The 20170-nt window shown below is 48.7% G+C and overlaps 1 protein-coding gene across 6 annotated transcripts in view; it reads left to right on the forward strand.

Annotated features, from left to right (window-relative positions):
• Positions 1-4357, forward strand: part of ARHGEF37 (Rho guanine nucleotide exchange factor 37) — a 61802-nt gene extending 57445 nt beyond the window's left edge. For all 6 annotated transcript variants that reach the window (XM_031449327.2, XM_010989489.3, XM_031449326.2 and 3 more), the window contains 2 exons: positions 449-606; positions 1406-4357. In XM_031449327.2, the coding sequence (XP_031305187.1) occupies positions 449-606; positions 1406-1615 (368 nt within the window). In that variant the 3' untranslated portion in view covers positions 1616-4357. The remainder of the gene's footprint in view (positions 1-448; positions 607-1405) is intronic.
• Positions 4358-20170: the final 15813 nt, after the last annotated feature.

Here is a 20170-nt window from a genome sequence, read left to right on the forward strand (position 1 = left end):
ACTAGTGGAATAGCTCCTACAGGAGACGGAGCTGGGAGCATTTGGAGAAGAGAAGGGCAGTTTCTGCCTCCTGGGAAAGGCTGTCCTGGGGTGAGGAAGCAGCATTGGTTGGAAAGGGGACCCATGGTGCCAGCACCAGGAAAATAGTTTTCCCACCAGTCTGAGGAAGAACTTTTTATCTCTGCCAGAGCTGTTCAAAATGGAGTGGGCTGCCTCTACAGGGGATGAGCTCCCTGTCACTGGGGATGAGCAAGCAAAAGCTGGAAACAGTGAGTGTGGGGTGGAGTGGGTAGGTTTGTGAAGTTCCTAGATAACCTCTTGAGGTCCACTTTAGTGCAAGAAGCTATATTGGAAGTAGTCATGTCCATGAATGATGGTGACTTCCTCTACCACTAAAAGGGATGGGGAAGGTGATCTGCAGCCAGATAATGTTCTGCATGTCCTACAGGACATCGAGGGTACGTGCCAGCTGGGAAACTGGAGCTGTACCGTGTGGTCCCCAGTGAGGAAGACCTCAGAGGGCAAACAAGTCCTCACGAGAACTCCCGACATCTGACACCAGAGCCCACCCCAGCCCCAGTCCCCTCTGTCCCAACCATGACCCAGGTGAGTCTGGGAGAGGGGTGGGGGTCATGGCCACCTGGACTAGGGCTTTGATTTTCCTCCTGTCTGGGGGAGCTACCACCCTGTGAGCCCAGGGTCTGATCATCCCTGCCATGTCAACAGCAGAGAGCTGACCCCTCGCTCCCTATCAGCAGAGCAAGTAGGATTCATTTGTTCATTCATTCATTCCTGCATTCAATATTCACAGGCACTGTGCTAGATGAGTGATAAAAATGATGAAAAGACAACCTTGGCCCTTGCCTTCCTCAAATTTATAATCTGGGGATGGGGAAAACAGCAATTAATAATCATATGAATAAAGGTGTCACTCAACCTCCTGTTTCTCCTCCAAGCTGGGAAACTGACCTGGGCAGATGACACCCTCTGATCTGGGGAGGGAGTGCCGATTCCTCTGCTCAGTGAGATGGCAGCAGTGGACTGAGAGCCCCCCTTCTGAGGTCAGACAGGCCTGGCTGCCCTGCTGTGTGATTTCATTTGAATAAGTTCTTTGACTTCTCTGAGTCTCAATTTCCTTTTCTGAAAAATGGGGCAAATGGAATTACAGAATTGTGGAAATCAAAACCAGGCAGAGAGCATGCCACATAGTAGGTATTAGTGGAAGCCGTGGAAGTAGCCATTGTCTTTGGACAGAGGATGTATGTGGGAGGCGATGACTGCCCAGCAATCAGAACTGAAGCGGGGGGTGGGGGTGGGGGAAGGGAAGAGGATAAATAGCTTCTCTGGTTCAGTTTGTTTGTCCTCCCACCCTGACCACTTCTGTGTCACTCTCCATGTGTTTCAGGTGGTGGCAGTGTATCCCTTTGCGGCCAGAAGCAGCCATGAAGTGAGTCTACAGGCAGGCCAGCGGGTGACTGTCCTGGAGGCCCAGGACAAGAAGGGGAACCCAGAATGGAGCCTTGTGGAAGTGAACGGACAGAGGGGCTATGTGCCTTCCAGCTTCCTTGCCAGGGCCCCAAGCCCAGCTCCGTGGGGCTGGAGTCTGCCCTCTTAGGGTTCCCTCCTTGGAGCCCATGTTCCAAGAGGCTTAGAGGCTTTGACCCCAAAAGGGTAAAGCAAAGAGAAGGCAGAGGTTTAAGGAGAGATCAAGCCATGGTGGGGTGAAGGGCACCCAGAAAGCAGCCAGAAGAGGTGGGTGGGCCTTACAGAGTGCCTGGCGTGGGCATGAAGTGCTCCCATCAGGACAGCTCATTATGTCTGTATGAAGAGGGTGTTCCAACCTGGAGTCACAGCACCCTGGATGGCAGGTCACAGCCGATCAGCTAGGACTTGCTATAGCCTATGGCCAGTCTTACCTGTGCCCATATCTGGGCCTGCCCACAGGAGTGGGTCATCCAGGTGAACGTAACCTGTATGCTGTATGGTTACAGGGAGGGGCCCTGGAGAGTCCAGAACTGCCTGGCCTGACAGTATACTTCCTACCTGTGGTACCAGGAGATACCTGAGCTTTTATTTTTCCATGCTGGGACCTGAGCTATCATGGGCAGTAAACCCCTGACAACCCTCTCTAGTTGGGATCGAGGGCTTGTTGGGCAGTTGAGGGGCTCTCAGGAGGCTCTTGGCTGGGCCAGGGAGTGGGTGTGAGCAAGTCACAGCTCTGGAACGTGTGTAGGCAAATGCAGAGGCTGCTCCAAGGAAGAGGGAATTTTCCAGGTGTGTCAGATGGGATGCACACTGCTGCTGGGTTCTCTGGACTAGGGGACAAGGGGGCATGCAAATCACAGAGGAAACTCTGTGAAGCAGGTAATTAAAGGCCTGGTGGGTGGGTAATGACTTGGTTTCCTGTTTCTGGAAGAAGGGGAGGCCAGGGGAACCCCCGGTGGTTTCAGGAGGCTGCTGAGGGCCTTGAGGCAACAGTGGAGGTGATGTTAGTTGGCTGCAGGACCTCAGACATAGGGCGCAACCTCAGTTTTCCCATCCATAAAGTTCGTACTCACAGGCTTGTGGTGAGAATGCCATCATGCAAAGGATGTGGAAGCTCCTTGCAAATCGTGAAGTGTGATATAAATGTAAATTGCCAGGGGTAGCAGGATGTGCCAGAAGTGGTCAGGATGTCCCCAGCCATCAGCTGACCACTCCCCATGCCCATGGCCAAGGCCAACATTGTTAATCAATGTGGTATCCTTTCCCATAAACCAAGGATCTCTCTCAGTGCTGCATGCTAGGTCACCAGACTCTTGAACTTCGTGAGGTCAAACTTACTGTCATCCTTTCTAGAACCTAGAAAGCAAAGCCCCTCAAAACAGTTCTTTTTCAAGGAAGACTGACCCAGTGGGGAATATTTGAGTGCAGCCACTGTTGGATCATTATCTTTAGGTTTTCGCTTTGGGCTCAGATAAATTGCAGGATTCATAGTAGAGGGAAAAGTTGTCCAGTGTGACTTTAAAAACCAATTACAAATGTCGGAACCAATCCAAGTTAGAGTACATGTGAAAACAGGTGGCAATTTAGATTTAATTCCAAGAACATCTCTGTATTATTATAACTGTAGTGCCTAAAACTGTTAGCTCTGGTTTTTGGAGAGCCTTTAAGAAGTGTATACATGTCTGTGTCAGACAGTCTGTAACTTACCTCCTCTGGGCTTGTGAAAGCGTGAAGGCTGCATACATAATGCAGGAGAAACTCAGTCCCCACAATCCCTCTCCCAGGACCAAATTCACTCTCTAAAATGCTCGTGACTCATTTTCCTTTGTCTTTCCTGCTCAGATTTCTGATAACAAATAGGAAACACAGGGGAGCAGATAATAAAATAGGAAGTCCAGCCATGGTTCCACAATACTTACGAGAGCCTCCTGTGTGCTAGTACCCTAGCTTGGGGTCTTCTCAACGTGGCTGCCCACAGCAGTCACCAGGACAGCTTTCAACTAGGACTGAGGCCAGGATCCCACCCAGAGATGCTGTTATAATTGGTCTGAGGTGTGGCCCAGGCCTCAGGAGTTCAGAAAGCTCCCCGAGTATTTCTAGTATGTGGCCAGGGTTGGCGACCTCTGCCCTAGACACACAGTGGTGGGCAAGACAGACCTGGGGTCAGAAATGGCCACAAGCTGTGAGCTAGGGTGTGCCCCAGCTGGTCTTTGTACTTGCTCACATGTTTCAAACAGGCAGCTTGAGAGGTGGTTTGAAATAGGACAGCCTGTCCTGTCAGGTCCCAGAATGTATACTTATTAAGTGCCATTAAAAGGGGCCTGAACAAAATTGGATGTTCTTGTAGGTATAAGGGAGAAAACTGAAATAACTTGGAACCAAATCTATCTCATGAAGGGAAAATAAAAATGTATTCAGTAGCACATGGGTTATGGTTTCTCATACATCAGGGGATGAGATTAAAAATTACTGAAGGGTGAGAAAATGCATATTGAGAAGATGGAGAATGGCCTGAATTTTCTCCAGGGGACTCTGTGTAATGTGCCTTTCTTTCCCCCCAAATGCCTAGAACCATTCCACTGTGTCTTATTTATTTCAATGCTGGGCTGTCACATATTAGACTTGCTAAGGTGTTTGCCTGTGAATTGAACAAGACTTTCAGGAACTGAAGACAGATTCACAAGGGTGCCCCTTGCTCCCTGCAATGGAGTGAGACTTCTTTAATCTTTTGGGCCCCAGCCTAGTTTTAGACATGAGGACAAGATTACAATATCAAAGGAAAGATGAGTGAATTCTTGGTTAATATGTTAGACTCTAGCTTGGGGAGTAACTGATATGAACTACTGGGAATAAAGGGCTTCAAAGATGAAAATGTTTCTGGAATGTGTATGACTCTAACCATTGTATAGTCAGATGCCACAGTGTGATGTTTGTTCATTGGACACTTGCTATACATAAAAATGGCACCTCATTCATGTGTTCATTTAATGAGTATCTACTGTACATCTTTGGTGCCTCCAGGAGTTGGCCTTAGCTGCCAAGGCTGCAGTGAAACATCAGACAGACCAGGGCTGTGCCGTTTCAAAGCCCACAGTCTGATGAGGGAGGCAGACAAGGCAACAGTCAGTGACACGCAGTGTAAGTGTTAAGGTAGCAACAGGCGCCATCATAGTCCAGGAGAGGGACCAGCTCCTGACTCAGACCTGGTGGCTAAGGAGGGCTTCCTGGAAGAAGTGATAGCCAAACTGAGGCCTGATGGGCAGGTTAGATGAAGGTGGGAGGGAGGACACATGAAAAGGCCCAGAGGTTAGAGCAAGTAAGGCTTGTCAGGGAACTGAAACTGTAGAGTTGGAACACGGTGTGTGTAGGGGTGGTGGGTGCAGTGGGAAATGGCTTAACAAAGTCTGCCTGGTAAGGAGCTTTGGATTTTATTCTGAGGGCAGTGGAAGTGGGGCACTAAAGGGTTTGAAGCAGAGGAGTGACATACCCAGGGTTGTTTTTTAGGATGCAAGTTCTGGTTCATCCCAGAATCTTCCGAGGTATGTGCCTCAAGAAATAAATGTTCAATACATATTGCTCAGATAAATAGCACAGAGGACATGGGACACCAAAGTCTGCCACCAAGGAATCTCCTGTCCAGCTGTAAAAGACATATGAGTATCAGGCAGTTACCTGGCACTGGAGGGCAGGATGCTGTCAGCCCCAGAAGAATGCAATGGACCAGGCTTATAGGTGCTCAGACAAGGAGGAGCTTTGGAGTCACTGAGGTAGTCAGGGAGGCTTCCTGGAGGAAGCGGGGCAGGTGCTGGCCTTGTGGGATAGGTAGGATTGGGGAAAGCAAAAAGGAAGTGAGGTCTTCTCAGGCCTGGGGAGGCAGTGTAGTGGTGTGAGAAGTGCCCAGTGCTCGACCTTAGAACCCCTGAGCTCAAGGCCTACTTGACCATAGGCATGTTGCAAACTCATTTATCATAGTTTCTGCATGTGAGGAAGTTTGGTGAACCCCAAAGCCTTCCCTGTCTTCCCCAGTCGGCCCCAAAGTACTCACTGTGGGGTTCTAGCTTATCTTAAGGAGTCCTTGGCTTCCTCCACCAGGACCTACCTTCCATTTTGGAAGAGTCATTTTAGGGCTTGTTGTGGCAGGACAGAGACTCAGATACCTGGACTAGGGGTGAGGAAAGAGCTGGATGCCACTCCTGACAACATCCCAAGGAGCTTGCATCCTGAACAATCCGTTCACTTAACCTTGCTCTTCTCTATTACTAGCAATTTCTGTTTTCTTATCTGTAAAATGGGTCCAATTCCTCTTCTCACAGGGTGAGTAAGAAGATTAAATAAAACACTTGATGTGAACAGTTGTGGGTGACAACCGGAGCGTCCATGCTGTGTAGTGAGGGAACATGTGAGCTGTGACCACTAGGTGGCAGCAGGGCTTTGCCCATCTGCTGAGAGAGGTCTGGGAGGTGCCACCCGGTCAAACTGAAATGCCTGCGGTGCTAGGCTGGTGGTGCAGATGAGAGGAAGTGCTAGGTGAAAGACGTTAGGGAGTGGTGGGGACTGTGTTGGACCAGAGCATACATACTTAATCACAAGGACCTTGCAACTTCTTGGCTTCAACCAATATTGCCACATCAGAATGAGGGCCCAGAAGTGCCAGACTGATTTTTCAAGAGAAGCCAGAAACCAGGGTTTTGTTTGTTTGTTTTTATTTTTAGTGTGAAATCTGTATGGAGATTGGGCCACAGCAGGCCCCTTCTTTGCATCTTCTGCCAGAGTGTATGTTGACTGTCCTGATGAGGAATCCCCTGTGAAGAATTAGCTTCGTATCTTTATATACCCTGTGAAATGCCTTCATGTGTCTTCACTTCACTTACTACTTCATCAGACATTAACTGCCCTTTCTTGGGTCTCTGGGAAACACTGTTTCCTTTTAAGCTACTGTTTCTATTGTTGTCCTCAAACTTTTAATAGATCGTGGGCCTTATTTTATGACCCACTCACGAGGGTCTCCACAGTACTTATCTCACAAGGTTCTTTTGAGGATTAAATGAGATACTGATATAATTATCACTTAGCCCAGCACCTGGCTTATTAGTATTCATTATTGTGGGGACTTTAGGAGAAATGGCATGACATTTGGAGGAAGGTTTGCAGGGCCTGTCTTTCTCTATATATATAGGTTGGTGACAAGGCCTGGCCACTCCCTTATGTACATGGAGCCCCCTGGTCCCTGCTCCTAAGAGCCTGGTGGAGGTTGGATATAGCCTTTTCCTCAGAGGCTGCTGCTGCACCTCAAAGGCATTCCTGGGACTCTCCCTTCTCTGTCATCTGTGGTGCTGCAGCTGGGTCAGGGTGGGCAGGTTTACCATCTAGGGCAATCCCAATCATGGGCGTGAACGACCCAGATTCTCCTTCCTGTTTCCAGCGATAGGGTTTTCTGCGGTCCACTGCACCGGGCTAGTCAGGCAGGTACTCAGGCAATAACCAGGCACACGGATGCACTGGAGCAGCAATCCTGCTCATAGGCTCAGGGCCCTTTGCAGCCAGGAGCATCTTCTCAGGGTGTTCCAAGGGGACCTGGCAGACTTGGGAAGAAAGAAAAGGGGGGACCAGATTTGTCCTGTTGGGCTCTGCCTTATGGCTGGGCTCAGAAGCACCAGCTGATGCTGTTCAGTTAGGTCTCAGGCAGACCCCATGCTTCCAGGACACCTCAGGGTGGTTCTGGGTTCCCTGTCTTAGGCCCATTTGCCTGTCGTCAGGTGTCTGGGCATCCTTGAGGCCTGTGAATGGAAAGAGAGCTCTGAACAGTGGCTGCAGGTTAGAGACAGCCCTGAGCCCCAGGAAGATTGGACCAGAGTGGGTGAAGAAGTTGCAACCACCCCTTGTGAGCAGTTCATATCTCAGAGTTTGGTTATTTGCTTGCTTGCTCTCACTTACTCCCTTCCCTGCTCAGCTTTGTGCTGCAGGGAACTACATTTCCCAGGCTCCTTTGTCCTCTGGTTTTCTGGTGGGTTTGGCCAGTGGGAGGCACTGACGGGAGGGAGGAGGGGAGAACTCAAGGTATTTCTCCCTCTCTCTGCTTCAGGCAGCATCTCTGCCTTGGCTGGTCTCCTCCATGGTTCCAGCTTCCACTGGATGGCCCTTCCCTCTTGGACTTAGGTCCCGTAGGACAGGCCTGGCTGTGCTTCCAGTTTTTGTCAGGGAGTTTCAGATACTGCGCACTAATAACACTGCCTCTTCCCTCTGTCCCTCCAGCCTGAGGACTGGAGTGTCTTTGCTGTTGTTAATCCCTGGGGTGCTTCTCGGGTCTTCTTTCACCAGTGTAACCTCTTCCCTATATTAAAGTCCCTCTGTTCACAAGGCTTAGAATGGTTCTCTCTGACTGGGCAGTGACTGTTGTGTGGTTCAGCAGCGAGGCATGCAGGGAGGGACTGGGTAGTGGAGCTAGAGCGGGCTCCTGGATACCCCTGCCCCTCAGGCTGCCTAGCCTTCAGAGAAGATGGGGACCATCACAGGTGTGCTGCACCTTCCCTGGGTCAGGGAACAGTCTGGTCCTCCCCACCTGAACTCTTGGAAGTGTCTTCAGCTGCACACAGCAGCTGAATGGGACACATTCCAGGGTCAGTGGCCGTGAGAATCTGCTGAGCTGCCCTTGTTTTGGTCGGCTCTATCTATTGCTGCAGGGCCCAGAGAAGACAGCAGAGGAGACCCAAGGGATGCCATGTGAGAGCAGAGCCAGACTGTGGGCAAGAGGAGTTACCTTCTTCCAGCCATAGTGCCTTGAAACTGGCCCTGGCTTGGGAGGGCCAGACAGGAAGTGGAGGGGTGGCTTCCAGCCAGAGAAGAGCCTGCTTGTCTTGATTCTGGGGTCTCCGTGATTCCAGGCACATCAGCAGAGTCTCTGGCCTGGGGAAAGGCCGGTGCACTAATAACAATCACCACAGTTTCTGCTTCTCACAGGGCTGTTTGAGGGTTATGTGAGGGAATCTACTTTACATGATTAATCCAGTGCTGGCACATAGGAAGCTCTCAAGAGCTGGAAGCTTAAAAAAAATTTTTTTTAAAAACCCCATAAGTCTTAACAGCAACCAGCCACTGTGGACCTTATTTTGTTGCACGTCAAGGGCCAAGCTGGTGTTGTAGTTAGCATTGACCCCAGGCCTCCCCTAGAGCAGGACTAGGGCTCCCAGCACAGATCCAGTGCCAGGGCTAGGAAGAGGGTTGAGGCAGGCGAAGGAGTTGCAAGGTTGGGAGGGCATGGTGATCTCAGGGCTCAATCCCCAGGGATGTGGGGGCAGGCAGTGGGTGTCCAGCAGGCAGTTGGAACCCTAAAAGGCACTTGAGGACAGGTATCTCCTAGGTCCAGGCAGGACAGAAGTTAAGGCCAGGTCAGAAAGTGGGCAGTAGGGCTTAGTTTCTGGGTTGAGGTTCAAGTACCAGGCCCTGGGGACTTGGGGAAGAGGTCCACTAAAGATACAGAGATCCTGGCAGGAGGCAGGATTGAGAGCTGGGCACAAGGTTGGTGTTCAGCTTTCAGCACCAGGGACTTCATTTTGAGCTCTAGGGGCTGGTCTAGAACTGCTTGAAACCCTCCCATCTGAGAACAAGATTGAACCTAGAGAGCAAGGTGGGCTGGACCTGAGAGAGGGTCTGGAATGAAGAGGCTGTGCTGGTCAGGAGCCCAGGCTTCACACTGCAAAACGCCTGAATTCAAATCCTGACTCCACATTTAACCAGCTGTGTCACCTCGTTGAACAAGTTACTTCATCTCTCTAAAACCTCACTTTCCTCTTTGTGGGTAAACCAGGAAGTAGTCCCACCTCAAAGGGCTGTTGGGATGTTGAAATGGGATCAGGCACGGAAGTCTTCGGCCCCGTATCTGGAAAGTATGAGCGCTGCTTAGATGATTGATCCTCAAGGAGCCAATCAGTTTGGCTGTCCCGCCCCCTCCGAGGGAGTCCTCCCAAGCCTTGCCGGCGGTGACCCCCAGCCCGAATCTTCTCTGGCGAAGGCTCCTCGGACCTTCAGCCTTTGCTCTAGTGTCTGTGTTCCTGACCCTTCACCACCTCAGGCTCTGAAAAAATACCCGCTCACTGCGTGAGCTCGTTCCAAGCTGAAAGCAAGTGGATGCCTTAAGAGGCCAAAGGCTTCTCCCCCGGGACCGTCGCAGCGACCACGTCTTCAGATCCTCTCTGGCGATTAGAGCCGCCATCTTGAGTTACTCCATTCGCTCGGGAGGCGTCCTCACGGCCCGGGCAGAGCGGTGGCGGGTCGCCTTGCAGATACGGCCTGCGTTTGTGAGTATACCTTCCCCCTGCGTTCCTCCCCCCCGCCCCCGCCACATTTCTAAGTGTTTTTCCTTTCAAAATTCTTTTTCACCCTTTCCCCATTCCTCACCAGAAGCTGAGGCAGAACGGCAAACAAACATCCAATAAAAGTACAAACACGGCGACACACAGGCACAACTGGAAAAAGCCCAACAACTGCCTGGCCTTCACACCACCCCCCTGGCCTCCTCCCAGAGATTCCGAGCTATGACCTCCTCTTAGGAGTCACGGTCCCCACCCCCACCTGGAGGAGCACAGCTACCAGCCGAAAGCATTCGGTCCAGACGGTCCAGATTCACTTTTGTCCTTTGTATTGTAATTATAGGGTGCCTTTTGTTTTTCTTAACATATTACAATATCTACATAATGCATTATTTTTAGTAAAAGTGAATAAAGAATTTGAATTCTATCCCTTCCTCCCTCAAGATTCTGTCCTGGTTCTCTAGCCTCCTGTAAGGGGCAGCGCCACCAATCTCTAATTTGCAACCGCGACCCCAAAGGCACTCTGCCCGCCATCTTCTCTCAGTAAACGGCGCCCTCACACACTGCATTGTTCATGCCAAAGACCTGGGATTCGGTCCACTTCCTCTCAGCCCTCCATAGTCGGTCCTTCAGTCACCTTTACTGCCGAAACCTTCCCTGTCCGCCTCTCCGCTCTCCACCACAGTCACTCCGGGTGAAGAGCCTCTTCTCTCGCCTGGGCTTCTGCAGGAGCCTCCTGACAGTCTCTGGGTTCCCGCCCTGTCCTTCACCCTCACCCAGTCTCCATAGAACAAAATGATTCTTCGAAAAAGTAAATTAGAGACTGTCACACCTCTGCTTAAAACTGAACAATCCCCAGATTCCTTACCGGGCCCTGCCTCCCTCCCACCACATCATGTACCACCCTCCTGCTTGATCAGGGTGCTACAGCCAACTCCGGTTTCCTCTTTCTAGTTCTCAATGATTCTGAGCTCATTCCTAACTCAAGGACTCGGCCTTGGCCTTTTCCTTCCCTGGGACTCTCTTCCCCCAGATCTGCCCATAGCTGGCTTCTTGCCACACAGGCCCGCTCCTCAGTGAGGCCCTCGCTGACCGCTCCATCTGGGTAGCCTCCAGCCCTCCCCGCCGTGACCCCAGTCACTCACTAGCCATCACTCTGTCTTACTGTCATTATAGACTTTGCTACTTCCTCTTATTTTATTATTTGTTTGTTGTCTGATTCCCTCATTAGAATCCTCAAAGGTAGGGGTTTTATCTATCTTAATCCTAAATCCAGATAATCTTTAGTGTGTCCCAAATGGCAAGTGCTTACACTAAAAAATTATTCATGGTTTATCTGAAATTCAAATTTAACTAGATGCCCTGTATTTTACCTGGCAACTCTACTTGAGGCCCGTGACCCCACATCTTGGGAACATGGTCCCAAGTTTGGGATCAAGCCGGCATGTGAAGAGAAGAGAGAAAATGAGATCGGGGGTGGGGAGAGAGAGAGGACAAGACAGCAATAGAGAATGAACGAGACACGGAATGACATAGAGAGTCACAGGTAGACCAGTAGACACCCTCTGATAGTGTTCAGTGACCCAAAGTCAGCTCCACCGCTGTCCTTTCTGTAATTTGTTTACAGGCACCAACAAATTCCCCTTTCTCTTCAAAATAATGGCCAACATTCTTGAGCACTTATGTGTGCCAGGCACTGGGCCAAGCTCTGGATGCACTGTCTCATTTAGGCTGTCACCTCCCACGATTCTATGCGGGTGTGACTGTCATTCCCTCCACAGAGGAAGAACCAAGGAATAGAAGAGTTAAATAACGTGCTCAAGTTCACACAGACTCTAAGCAGCAGAGCTGGGTTTCAAACTCAGGTAGTCAGATTCCAGAGTGCACAACCACTGTGTAGAGTAGCTGTCACTTTAACCAAGGGGGTCTTGAGTGGCTCAGGTAGAGCAGACACTGGACTACTGACCCCAGATCCTCAGGAGGCAGGATAGCATCATACATGAGCTCAGGAGCCAGACTAGGCAGGATCAAATCCACCTTCCCTCACCCCTGGCGTGACTTTGGGAAAGTTCTCCACCTGCTCTGAGCCTCAGCTTCCTCTTCTATAGAATGAAGTTGACAGTAGTAGTAGCTACAGCACAGGATTGATATGGGGATTTAATTAATTAGTGTCTTTACACACACTCATAAAAAGCCATTAGATCAGATAAGCATTTAATAAATATTTACAGATTTTTAAAAAATTATTTTCCGCTCATCTCTGATGCCTAGCACAGGATCTGACACCAAGGAAGTGCTCATGGTACCTGGATGGGTGATGGTAAGAGTAGAGAATATTAAGGAGAATCCTAATGATTGTTTATTCAGCACCTACCACGTACCAAGCATTATGCTAAGCACCTTACGCACATCTTCTCAGTCAGTCCCCACAACAGCCCTGCCAAGTTGGTGTTGTCATCCTCATTTTGCAGACAAGGTAACAGAGGCTTCAAGAAGTCAAGTGACCAGAAAGGCCACAGAGAGGGGTCCAGAGCAAGGATATTAACCCTGGTTTTAAAGGAAAGAACATTGGATCTGTGAGTACTTTAATGAAGGCAGGAAACAGATTGTATTGAGAGTTTTCCTGTGGACTGACCTTTGGGTTCTTGCCATTCTCATCATAAGCTCCTTCATGTTTCTTGCAAATAGCCCATGAGCATGTTATCTCATTAAGTGGGTATAGAGTCCCATTTTATGAAGGAATCACAAAGAGGTACAGGTACTTGCTGAAGGTCACGCGGGTGTTAAGAGCAGAGCAGGTCGGAACCCAACTTCATCTGACTCCCAGTCCAGTCTTTGTCCCCTGTACTCAACCTCTGACCTACAGAGAACCCGCACAGAGCATGCCATCCCTCAGATCTCCCAGAGACACCCCCTTTTCATCACCTCCACTGCCAGGGAGCACCCGGGCTGGGGCTCCATGAGCCCTCACCTGCCATCTTCAGCCTCCAACTGCGTCTCCTGCCTCCAGTCCTGCCTGCCTTCTGGTCTTCACAAGGCCACCACCAGGGCCAGCTTTCAGAAATGAGATCTGAATCCAGGGCTCTTGGAGGTCCTTCCAAGGTTCTTGACCGTGGCTTCATGGTCTGGGCCCTGTTTATCTCTTCCCCTCCTTGAACTCTGTGCTCTGGCTGAGCTGAATCTATTTTTGCTCTTTCTGGCCTCCTTTGTACACACTCTTTCACCAGGGTGGTACGCACTTTCCCACTTCCTTCTCACTTTTTTTTTTTTTTGACTAGCCAGGAATCTTTTATTTATTTACTTATGAAAGTATAGTCAGTTACAATGTGTCAATTTCTGGTGTACAGCATAATGTTTCAGTCATACATATACATACACATACATATATTTGTTTTCATATTCTTTTTTATTATAGGTTACTCCAAGATATTGAATACAGTTCCTCGTGCTGTACAGAAGAAACTTGTTATCTGTTTTATATATACTAGTTAATATTTGCAAATCTCAAACTCCCAATTTATGCGGTCCCACCCCTTCTCACTCTTGCTAAGTCATCCTTCAAGTCTCAGTGGCATGTCGCTTCTTCCAGGAAGCCGTCCTTGCTAGGTTCAGGTGCTTTTCCTGTGTGTGCCTCTACTCGGGTCCTTCTCCCTCTCTTTTGAAATCGCCCTTTAATTTGAAGTTTTCTCCTGGTGAATTAGCTCCAAGAGGGTAGGAGCTCTGTCTGCCTGTTCATACTGCATCCCCAGAGCCTAGTATGGTATTGGGTACTTAGTAGGTGCTCAGTGAAAAGCTGGTGAATGAATGAGGGTTTCCTGAGGACATTATTTTATTACACTGAGCTCTAGGCTCAGTTTGCTGGTGTATAGTAGGCTCCCAATACGTATCTGTTGAATAGATGATGGATGAATAAATGAATAAACATGGTTCAACCCTCTCCTTCAACACGCACACATTGTATTTGCTCACCCCTCAGCTTTGGTCTCTTGCAGAATAAAAGGGATCCCAGCTCCTTGTTTGAATGCTGTGGGGTTTGAGTAGAAAAAAATACTGCTCCTTCAATAAGAAGAACTTCAGGCGATAGAGGCCTTGCTTGCTGGTGAAGGGAGGAGGGAGAGTTGGGGCCTCAGCCCAGTTTCAGGATGGCCTCAATTGGCCCCAGACTGACTAATAAAGTGTGAAATTGACTTCATCCTCCGCACGTCTCCCCAGCCAGTGTGTCCCTGTAGCATCTCCCTCTGCTACAACGGATGCAGTGCTGCTGCCATCCCCTCTGTCACTGGCAGACAGGCGGGTCATCAACGCCCACGCAGCCCCAGGGCCCAGCGCTCTGCAGAACCCGTGAAGCCATTTGGCTTCAGGCCAGGATGGGCTTTCAAAGCCAGAAGCATCCGATGTGGCATGTCTGACGCACCTTCTAAGTCAGCCACTGGCCCCTCCTGCCCCTGTGTACTCCTCTGATGCTGGCCGCTGAGGCACGGGCAGAGGTTGGAAGCGGGGACAGCATTAGGGGAGCTCTTTGAGACTTCCCTCCCACTCCACCCTTTCTGTTGCACCAAATGCAGGACTGGCAGAGCAAAATGGACCTCGGAGAGCAAGGAAATCAGGGAGTTCACAGGAGCCTCTGGGGGGCCTTCGGGGCTGCTGGGTGGGAAGATAGGAGGCCCCGAAACCCCTCCTTCCACCGGGATAGGGCCAGTTTTAGATCTGTTTTAAGATTTCCTAGGAAGAAAGGGATTCCATGGCTCTAGTAAGTCCCCAAACAAGTGATCTGTCCAGCAGTCATTCCCAAACCTGTCAGAATCAACTGAGTGACTTGATAAAAAATAGGGATTCTGAGACCTGTAGTGTGTTAATCAGCTCAGCACCCATTTCCTCTTCTTCTGAGGAGAGCCCCTGTATTACCTCAGAGAGCTGTCCTTACCCCCAAGAACTCCATGTGGTTCGCACGGTGTCTAGGGGCAAGCACATTACCCGGGCCGAGCCAATCACAGACAAAGAGTGATCAGCCCAGGGCTCAAAAAATGGCAGTCCCTGGATTTTGGCAGGGCTATAGGGGAAGAGATGCTCTCTTTTTCAGAGACTCTAGGCTGGTAGCTGTCAGCTTGGAACTGCTGGCTAAGAATGAAGCCAACGCAGAGGCAAACCATGACAAGAGATGAGAGAAGAGAGACAGACAGACAGAAACCTCATGACATGTCATGAGCACCTGGATCCAGCCATGTCTTAAGTGTATTCAGACTAGGCTATTCAAATACAGGAAGCAATAAGTTTCTTTCTTTTCTTTCTTTCTTTCCTTCTTTCCTTCTTTCCTTCTTTCCTTCTTTCTTTCTTTCTTTCTTTCTTTCTTTCTTTCTTTCTTTCTTTCTTTCTTTCTTTCTTTCTTTCTTTCTTTCTTTCTTTCTTTCTTCCTTCCTTCCTTCCTTCCTTCCTTCCTTCCTTCCTTCCTTCCTTCCTTCCTTTCTCTCTCTCCCTCTCTCTCTCTCTCTCTCTTTCTTTATTTGTCTCTTTCTTTTTCTTTTGCCTCAGCCAGTTTGAGCTGAGTTTTTGCATCTTGCAACTGAAAGAGTGGTGACTAATACACAGACCCCATCTTAGATCTATTGAATTGTGATCCCCATGGATAGAGTCCAGGAATCTGGATCTTTCAAGAAACTTTTTGAAGAATTTCTGATAAAGTGTCACCACCCTATCAGTCATTAGTTGGACATCACTGAGTTCCTGGTCCAGTGATATGCAGATAAAAGTGATCCTTCCATATGTGGCCATTATCATTGTCTGTCAGAACTCTGCATGGTCTCGAGCCTCACAATAACTTGATGAAGTACAAGTTATCCTTCCAATTTTACAGATGAAAACACTGAGTCCTAGAGAGGTGAATGAATGTGGTCAAGGGTACACAGCTGTTAAGTGACCAATCTAGGAGTGTGAATCTCTGAAGCGCATCCTCTTTCCACCATTCTGCACTTCTCAGGAGGCTGTGCAGCTTGTCTAGAGCCTCAACACCTTGTGTTGGAAGTGTCCTCTCTCTTTGGAAACTCTCTCAATAAGCAAGGCCTATTTGAGTCACTTAGGTGCTGTGGCTACAGTAAGAGGGCTCCAGTGTGACTGGCCTATAAAGGGACGTTGTAATGCCATATTCTAAGAAGTCCCAAAGTAAGATGTTTCCAGGAATGGGTAATTCAGTGGCTCAGTGTCCTGAGCAAAGGCTCAAGTTCTTTCCATTTTTCTGCTCTGTCTTCTTCTGATATCAGCTGGCCTTCAGGCTGGCTCTCTTCTTCATTATAGGATAACTGCCGCACTTGTAGACATAAGACTGTCCAGCATAGGGGGATGGTCTTATTTTTCCCTGTTTCTTTTTGTCAGTGAAGAAAGTGGTTCTGAAAAGCCCCCCAGATATCATTGATCAGAATTACATCACAAGTTCACACCTGGTCTAGTTGTTGGCAAGAAGGGTGGGGGCATCATGATGAGCTTGGACCAGTCATGATTCACTCTGAGGCTGGGTTGAGTAGACACCTGAACAGCACAGGGCTCTTAAAGGATGGAGGGGGAGGGTATAGCTCAGTGGCAGAGAGCATGCCTAGTGTGCACAAGGTCCTGGATTCAATCCCCAGTACCTCCATTAAATAAACAAATACATAAACGTAATTATCTACCCCCCCCCCGAAAAAAAACCCCAGTAAATGCATATGTGCTTACTCTGAAAAAACCAATAAAACACCTTAAAAAAAAAAAGGATAGGCGGGGAAGAAGCATATTAGGTAGCATCTGCTGCTTGACTCCTCCCCAGTCCCTGGGTTTCCCTCCCTGATTCTGCGCCCAGGCTCCAGGAGCATCTCTCTTTCCATTAGTCATGATCTTTTCAGGAAGGTTAACTTTCAAAGTTTAAAATCCTCCCCATGGTTCCACATCCTCCCTTCTAGTCCCCTTTCAGAGCCAGCAAGAAGAAATGCAGGGTTTCCCCTGCTCTTCTTGGCTTTGCTTCCCTCACTCTCTGTTGGACTGATACCAATTTACTAGGTTGCCAGGAGGAGTGATACAGCATGCGTGGGGGTGGGCGTGTGCTGTTGCCTGCCTATCACCCATTTCCCCTGCTTCTAATCATGGAATGCACAGCGTCCTTTAGGGACCACCCTTTGCCATTCTCAAGTCCTGAGTGTAAGCCACACTGACTCTCGTGATACCCCCAACTCTTAATGGGATCTCTTCCCCTGCATCCTGGGGCATGTCACTTGGACCTGTTCAATCACTGTGTTCAATGCCTCTTGCCACAGGACTTGATTTGGGATGGGCAATAACCCCAGTCTGTTCGATGAAAGTCAGTTCCTAAGCCTTGGGCTCAAACTCTTGGGGGAGCAAAATTCTATTTCTGTTAGAGCTGCTGAGCTGCAACATTTGAGTCTGGAGCTTTCAGCAACCATTTTTCAACTTCCTAGGGGAAAGTTCCTATGAGAATGAAGCTAACACTGAGCCAAGAGACCAAGATCGAGGGACCCTAAGATGTTGGCTCCAACTGGGCCTGATGCCAGGAAACCCTGTACATCTCAGTCACATGAGCCAGTAAACTTTCCTTTCTTGGTCAACCCAGTTTGAGTTGGCATTCTGCCCCTTACAATCAGAAACAACTAATATAGCATGTTCTTTTGAAAAAGTTGAACTGTGTTCTCCTTTGGCTAAGTTGTACATGTGTAAAAGGGAGTAATGGGAGATAAGATTGGGAAATCAGGCTGCAGACACGTGGCAGGGGGCCTTGAAGACTTTGAGTTGGGCCACTCAGTCTAAGACCACTAGGGGACAAAGCATTTCAGGCCAGCAGATCCCAGGAGTTGCCAAACAAGCTAAACTTTGCCCCTAGGGATCAGGTTAATGCTTTTGTAGCTGCTGATAAAGTAAAATTCTTGACCTGCAACAGGACTCATCCTCCAGGCCCACTTTCTCCAGGGGAGAGTGGGTGAGTTCTGCATAATTGAGAATGTTTGGAGCTACTGGCGTTTATCAACTGCTCCCATGGGTCAGAGATGATGAGGGTGAGGAAAAACCCAGTGCAACTAATGAGGACTTCTGGGGATACTACTGAATGTGTCCACATCCCTCTTAAATTGCCCGGAATAGTACATGGCCAGAGTAGAAGAAAGGACATCATCTCCCTCTTTCTACGAGACCTGCTTCTATTAATGCAACCTGAGATTTCACTCACTTTAGTGGCAGCACATCATGCTTTGTATTCAAATGTATGTCATACATGCTCCTACTCTGTCATGTCTCCTCCATCACCTCAAGTCTTCCAAACCCTCTCCCACCTTGGGAGAACTGCCTCCACTTTCAATTTCTTTTCAATACTCCATGCATCAAAACTCTTTTCCTCTTGGGGAGATGAGGTTGTCAAGGAGGAGACAAGAAACCATCTCTCATTCTTTTTGTTCTTCAATAGCAGCAAAATGAAAAACGAAAAACAAAAAAAAAAGGCAAAACACACATTAATGTCTCTGTAGAGTAACCAGCCACACATAGGCTTAGCTTTCCAAATTTTCATCTGTCTAGTCAGTGCATTTGTTCCTAACAGGGCCTCTGGGAATCCATTTTCTGTCCTTCCTCAGTCATTCCTGTCCATTTGCACACCCTTGGTGCATTCCACTGTCTTACCTCAGATGTCTTCATTTGAGTGTCTGACTGAAAAGCTATTGCCCAGGACAGTATCAGGGATAAAGCCACCATTCTTTCTGATTTTGCTTCCAACCAAATCCAGAATACAAGATCATTGCTTAATTCCTCATATACATGATCTCAATTATTTATTTTCAACATAGTAATGCATGCAGACATTGGTCCTAGTGCTTTACAAGTATTAACTCATTTAGTCCTTAAAATAGCCCCTGATCACAACTGTTACTCCCATTTTACAGAAGAGGAAATTGTGGCCTTCTCAGAGACACGTAATTAGTAAGTGACAGAACAGAATCCAGGTGGTTTGTACCTGTGCCAAGGGTAGGCATACTTTTTCTGTAAAAGATGAGATAGTATTTTAGGTATTGAGTGCTATATACAGTCTTGGTCCCCACTACTCAGCTCTGTCACTAGAGTGTAAAAGCAGCCCTAGACAATACATAAATGAATGGGCTTGGCTGTGTGCCAATAAAACTTTATTTAGAGGCACTGAAATTTGAATTTCATATCATGCTCAATGTTATGAAATACTATTCTTCTTTTGATTCCCACCCCCCCCCCAACCTTTGAGAAATATAAAATCCATTCTTAGCTTGCAGGTCATACAAAACCAGGGAGTGAGCCAAGTTTGGTCTATAGCCCATAATTTGCTGGCTCTCACTCTGTGCTATGCAATTGTTCAACCTGATCCTTACAGCTTACCTCTTATCATCTCCATTTTCCAAAGAAATCCGTTGAAAGAGGTTAATGACTTGCTCTAGGTTACGTAGCAGGTGAGAGAGTCAGGATCCACACCCCGGTTTGTGTTGAACCTCGGAGGCTGCAGAGGCAGAAAGCTGGCAGAGGCCAGAGGTGGGCAGGAAGCAGGGCTGAGCGGGTGGTATCAGTGCTGCCTGCCTTGGCCTGAAACCACCAGTCACCAAGTGCTGGCAGATCCCCACCCCCGCCACCTTTCCCGGCCCTTCTCCTTCCCCAGGAGCCTAATACAGCAGCCTGGGGCTTCTGTTCCCTGATCTGCCACTGAAGTTCTGTTTAACTGGGACTTGCAAGAGACTGAAATGCTCTGCCTTTCAAGCCTGGAGCCAGAAAAACCCAGAGGCTGTCTCAACATGGCCTGATCTTCTAACCACAGCCATTATGGGAAGGCAGACCTGCTTTAAAAGGGTCCTGAGCTGTCACTTGTGAAAACACTTCAGCTCTGGCCTGGCTAAGACTGGGAAAAGGTAGGAGAGGATTGGAGGAAGAGGAGAGAGAGAGAGACAGAGGGACACACAGAGAGAAACACAGAGTCAGAGCGAGTTGCAGACACATGTACACACATGCAGAAAGACGCCTTAACAGCTGTTTTTCTGAACCAGAGCCCTATTTCCAAGTTCCTCAACTCTGCAGACACGAGAAAGCCAATACTGCAGCAGAAAATCTCCCCACATCACTTGTTGTTAATAATGATTTATTTATTTTGTCTTTTCTAGGTTTCTGCAGTGTTGACTTCCTTCAAACCAGTGAGCAGCCCTGAGATGGGCACCATGGAGATTATTTGCCTGAGAAGGGGTGTGGGGCTCAAAGAACTCCAGCAACTTGCTCAAGGCCACTCAGCAAGTTAATGGCCAATCTGGAGCCAAGGATCAAGACTCTGGACTCCCGGTGCAATGTGAGTCTCCTACAAACCACCCCCAGAATCAAAGGGGACACTGAAGGTCGGGGATCTAGTT

The sequence above is a fragment of the Camelus dromedarius genome, chromosome 3 (assembly GCF_036321535.1).
Source record: "Camelus dromedarius isolate mCamDro1 chromosome 3, mCamDro1.pat, whole genome shotgun sequence".
NCBI classification, from domain to species: Eukaryota; Metazoa; Chordata; class Mammalia; order Artiodactyla; family Camelidae; genus Camelus; species Camelus dromedarius.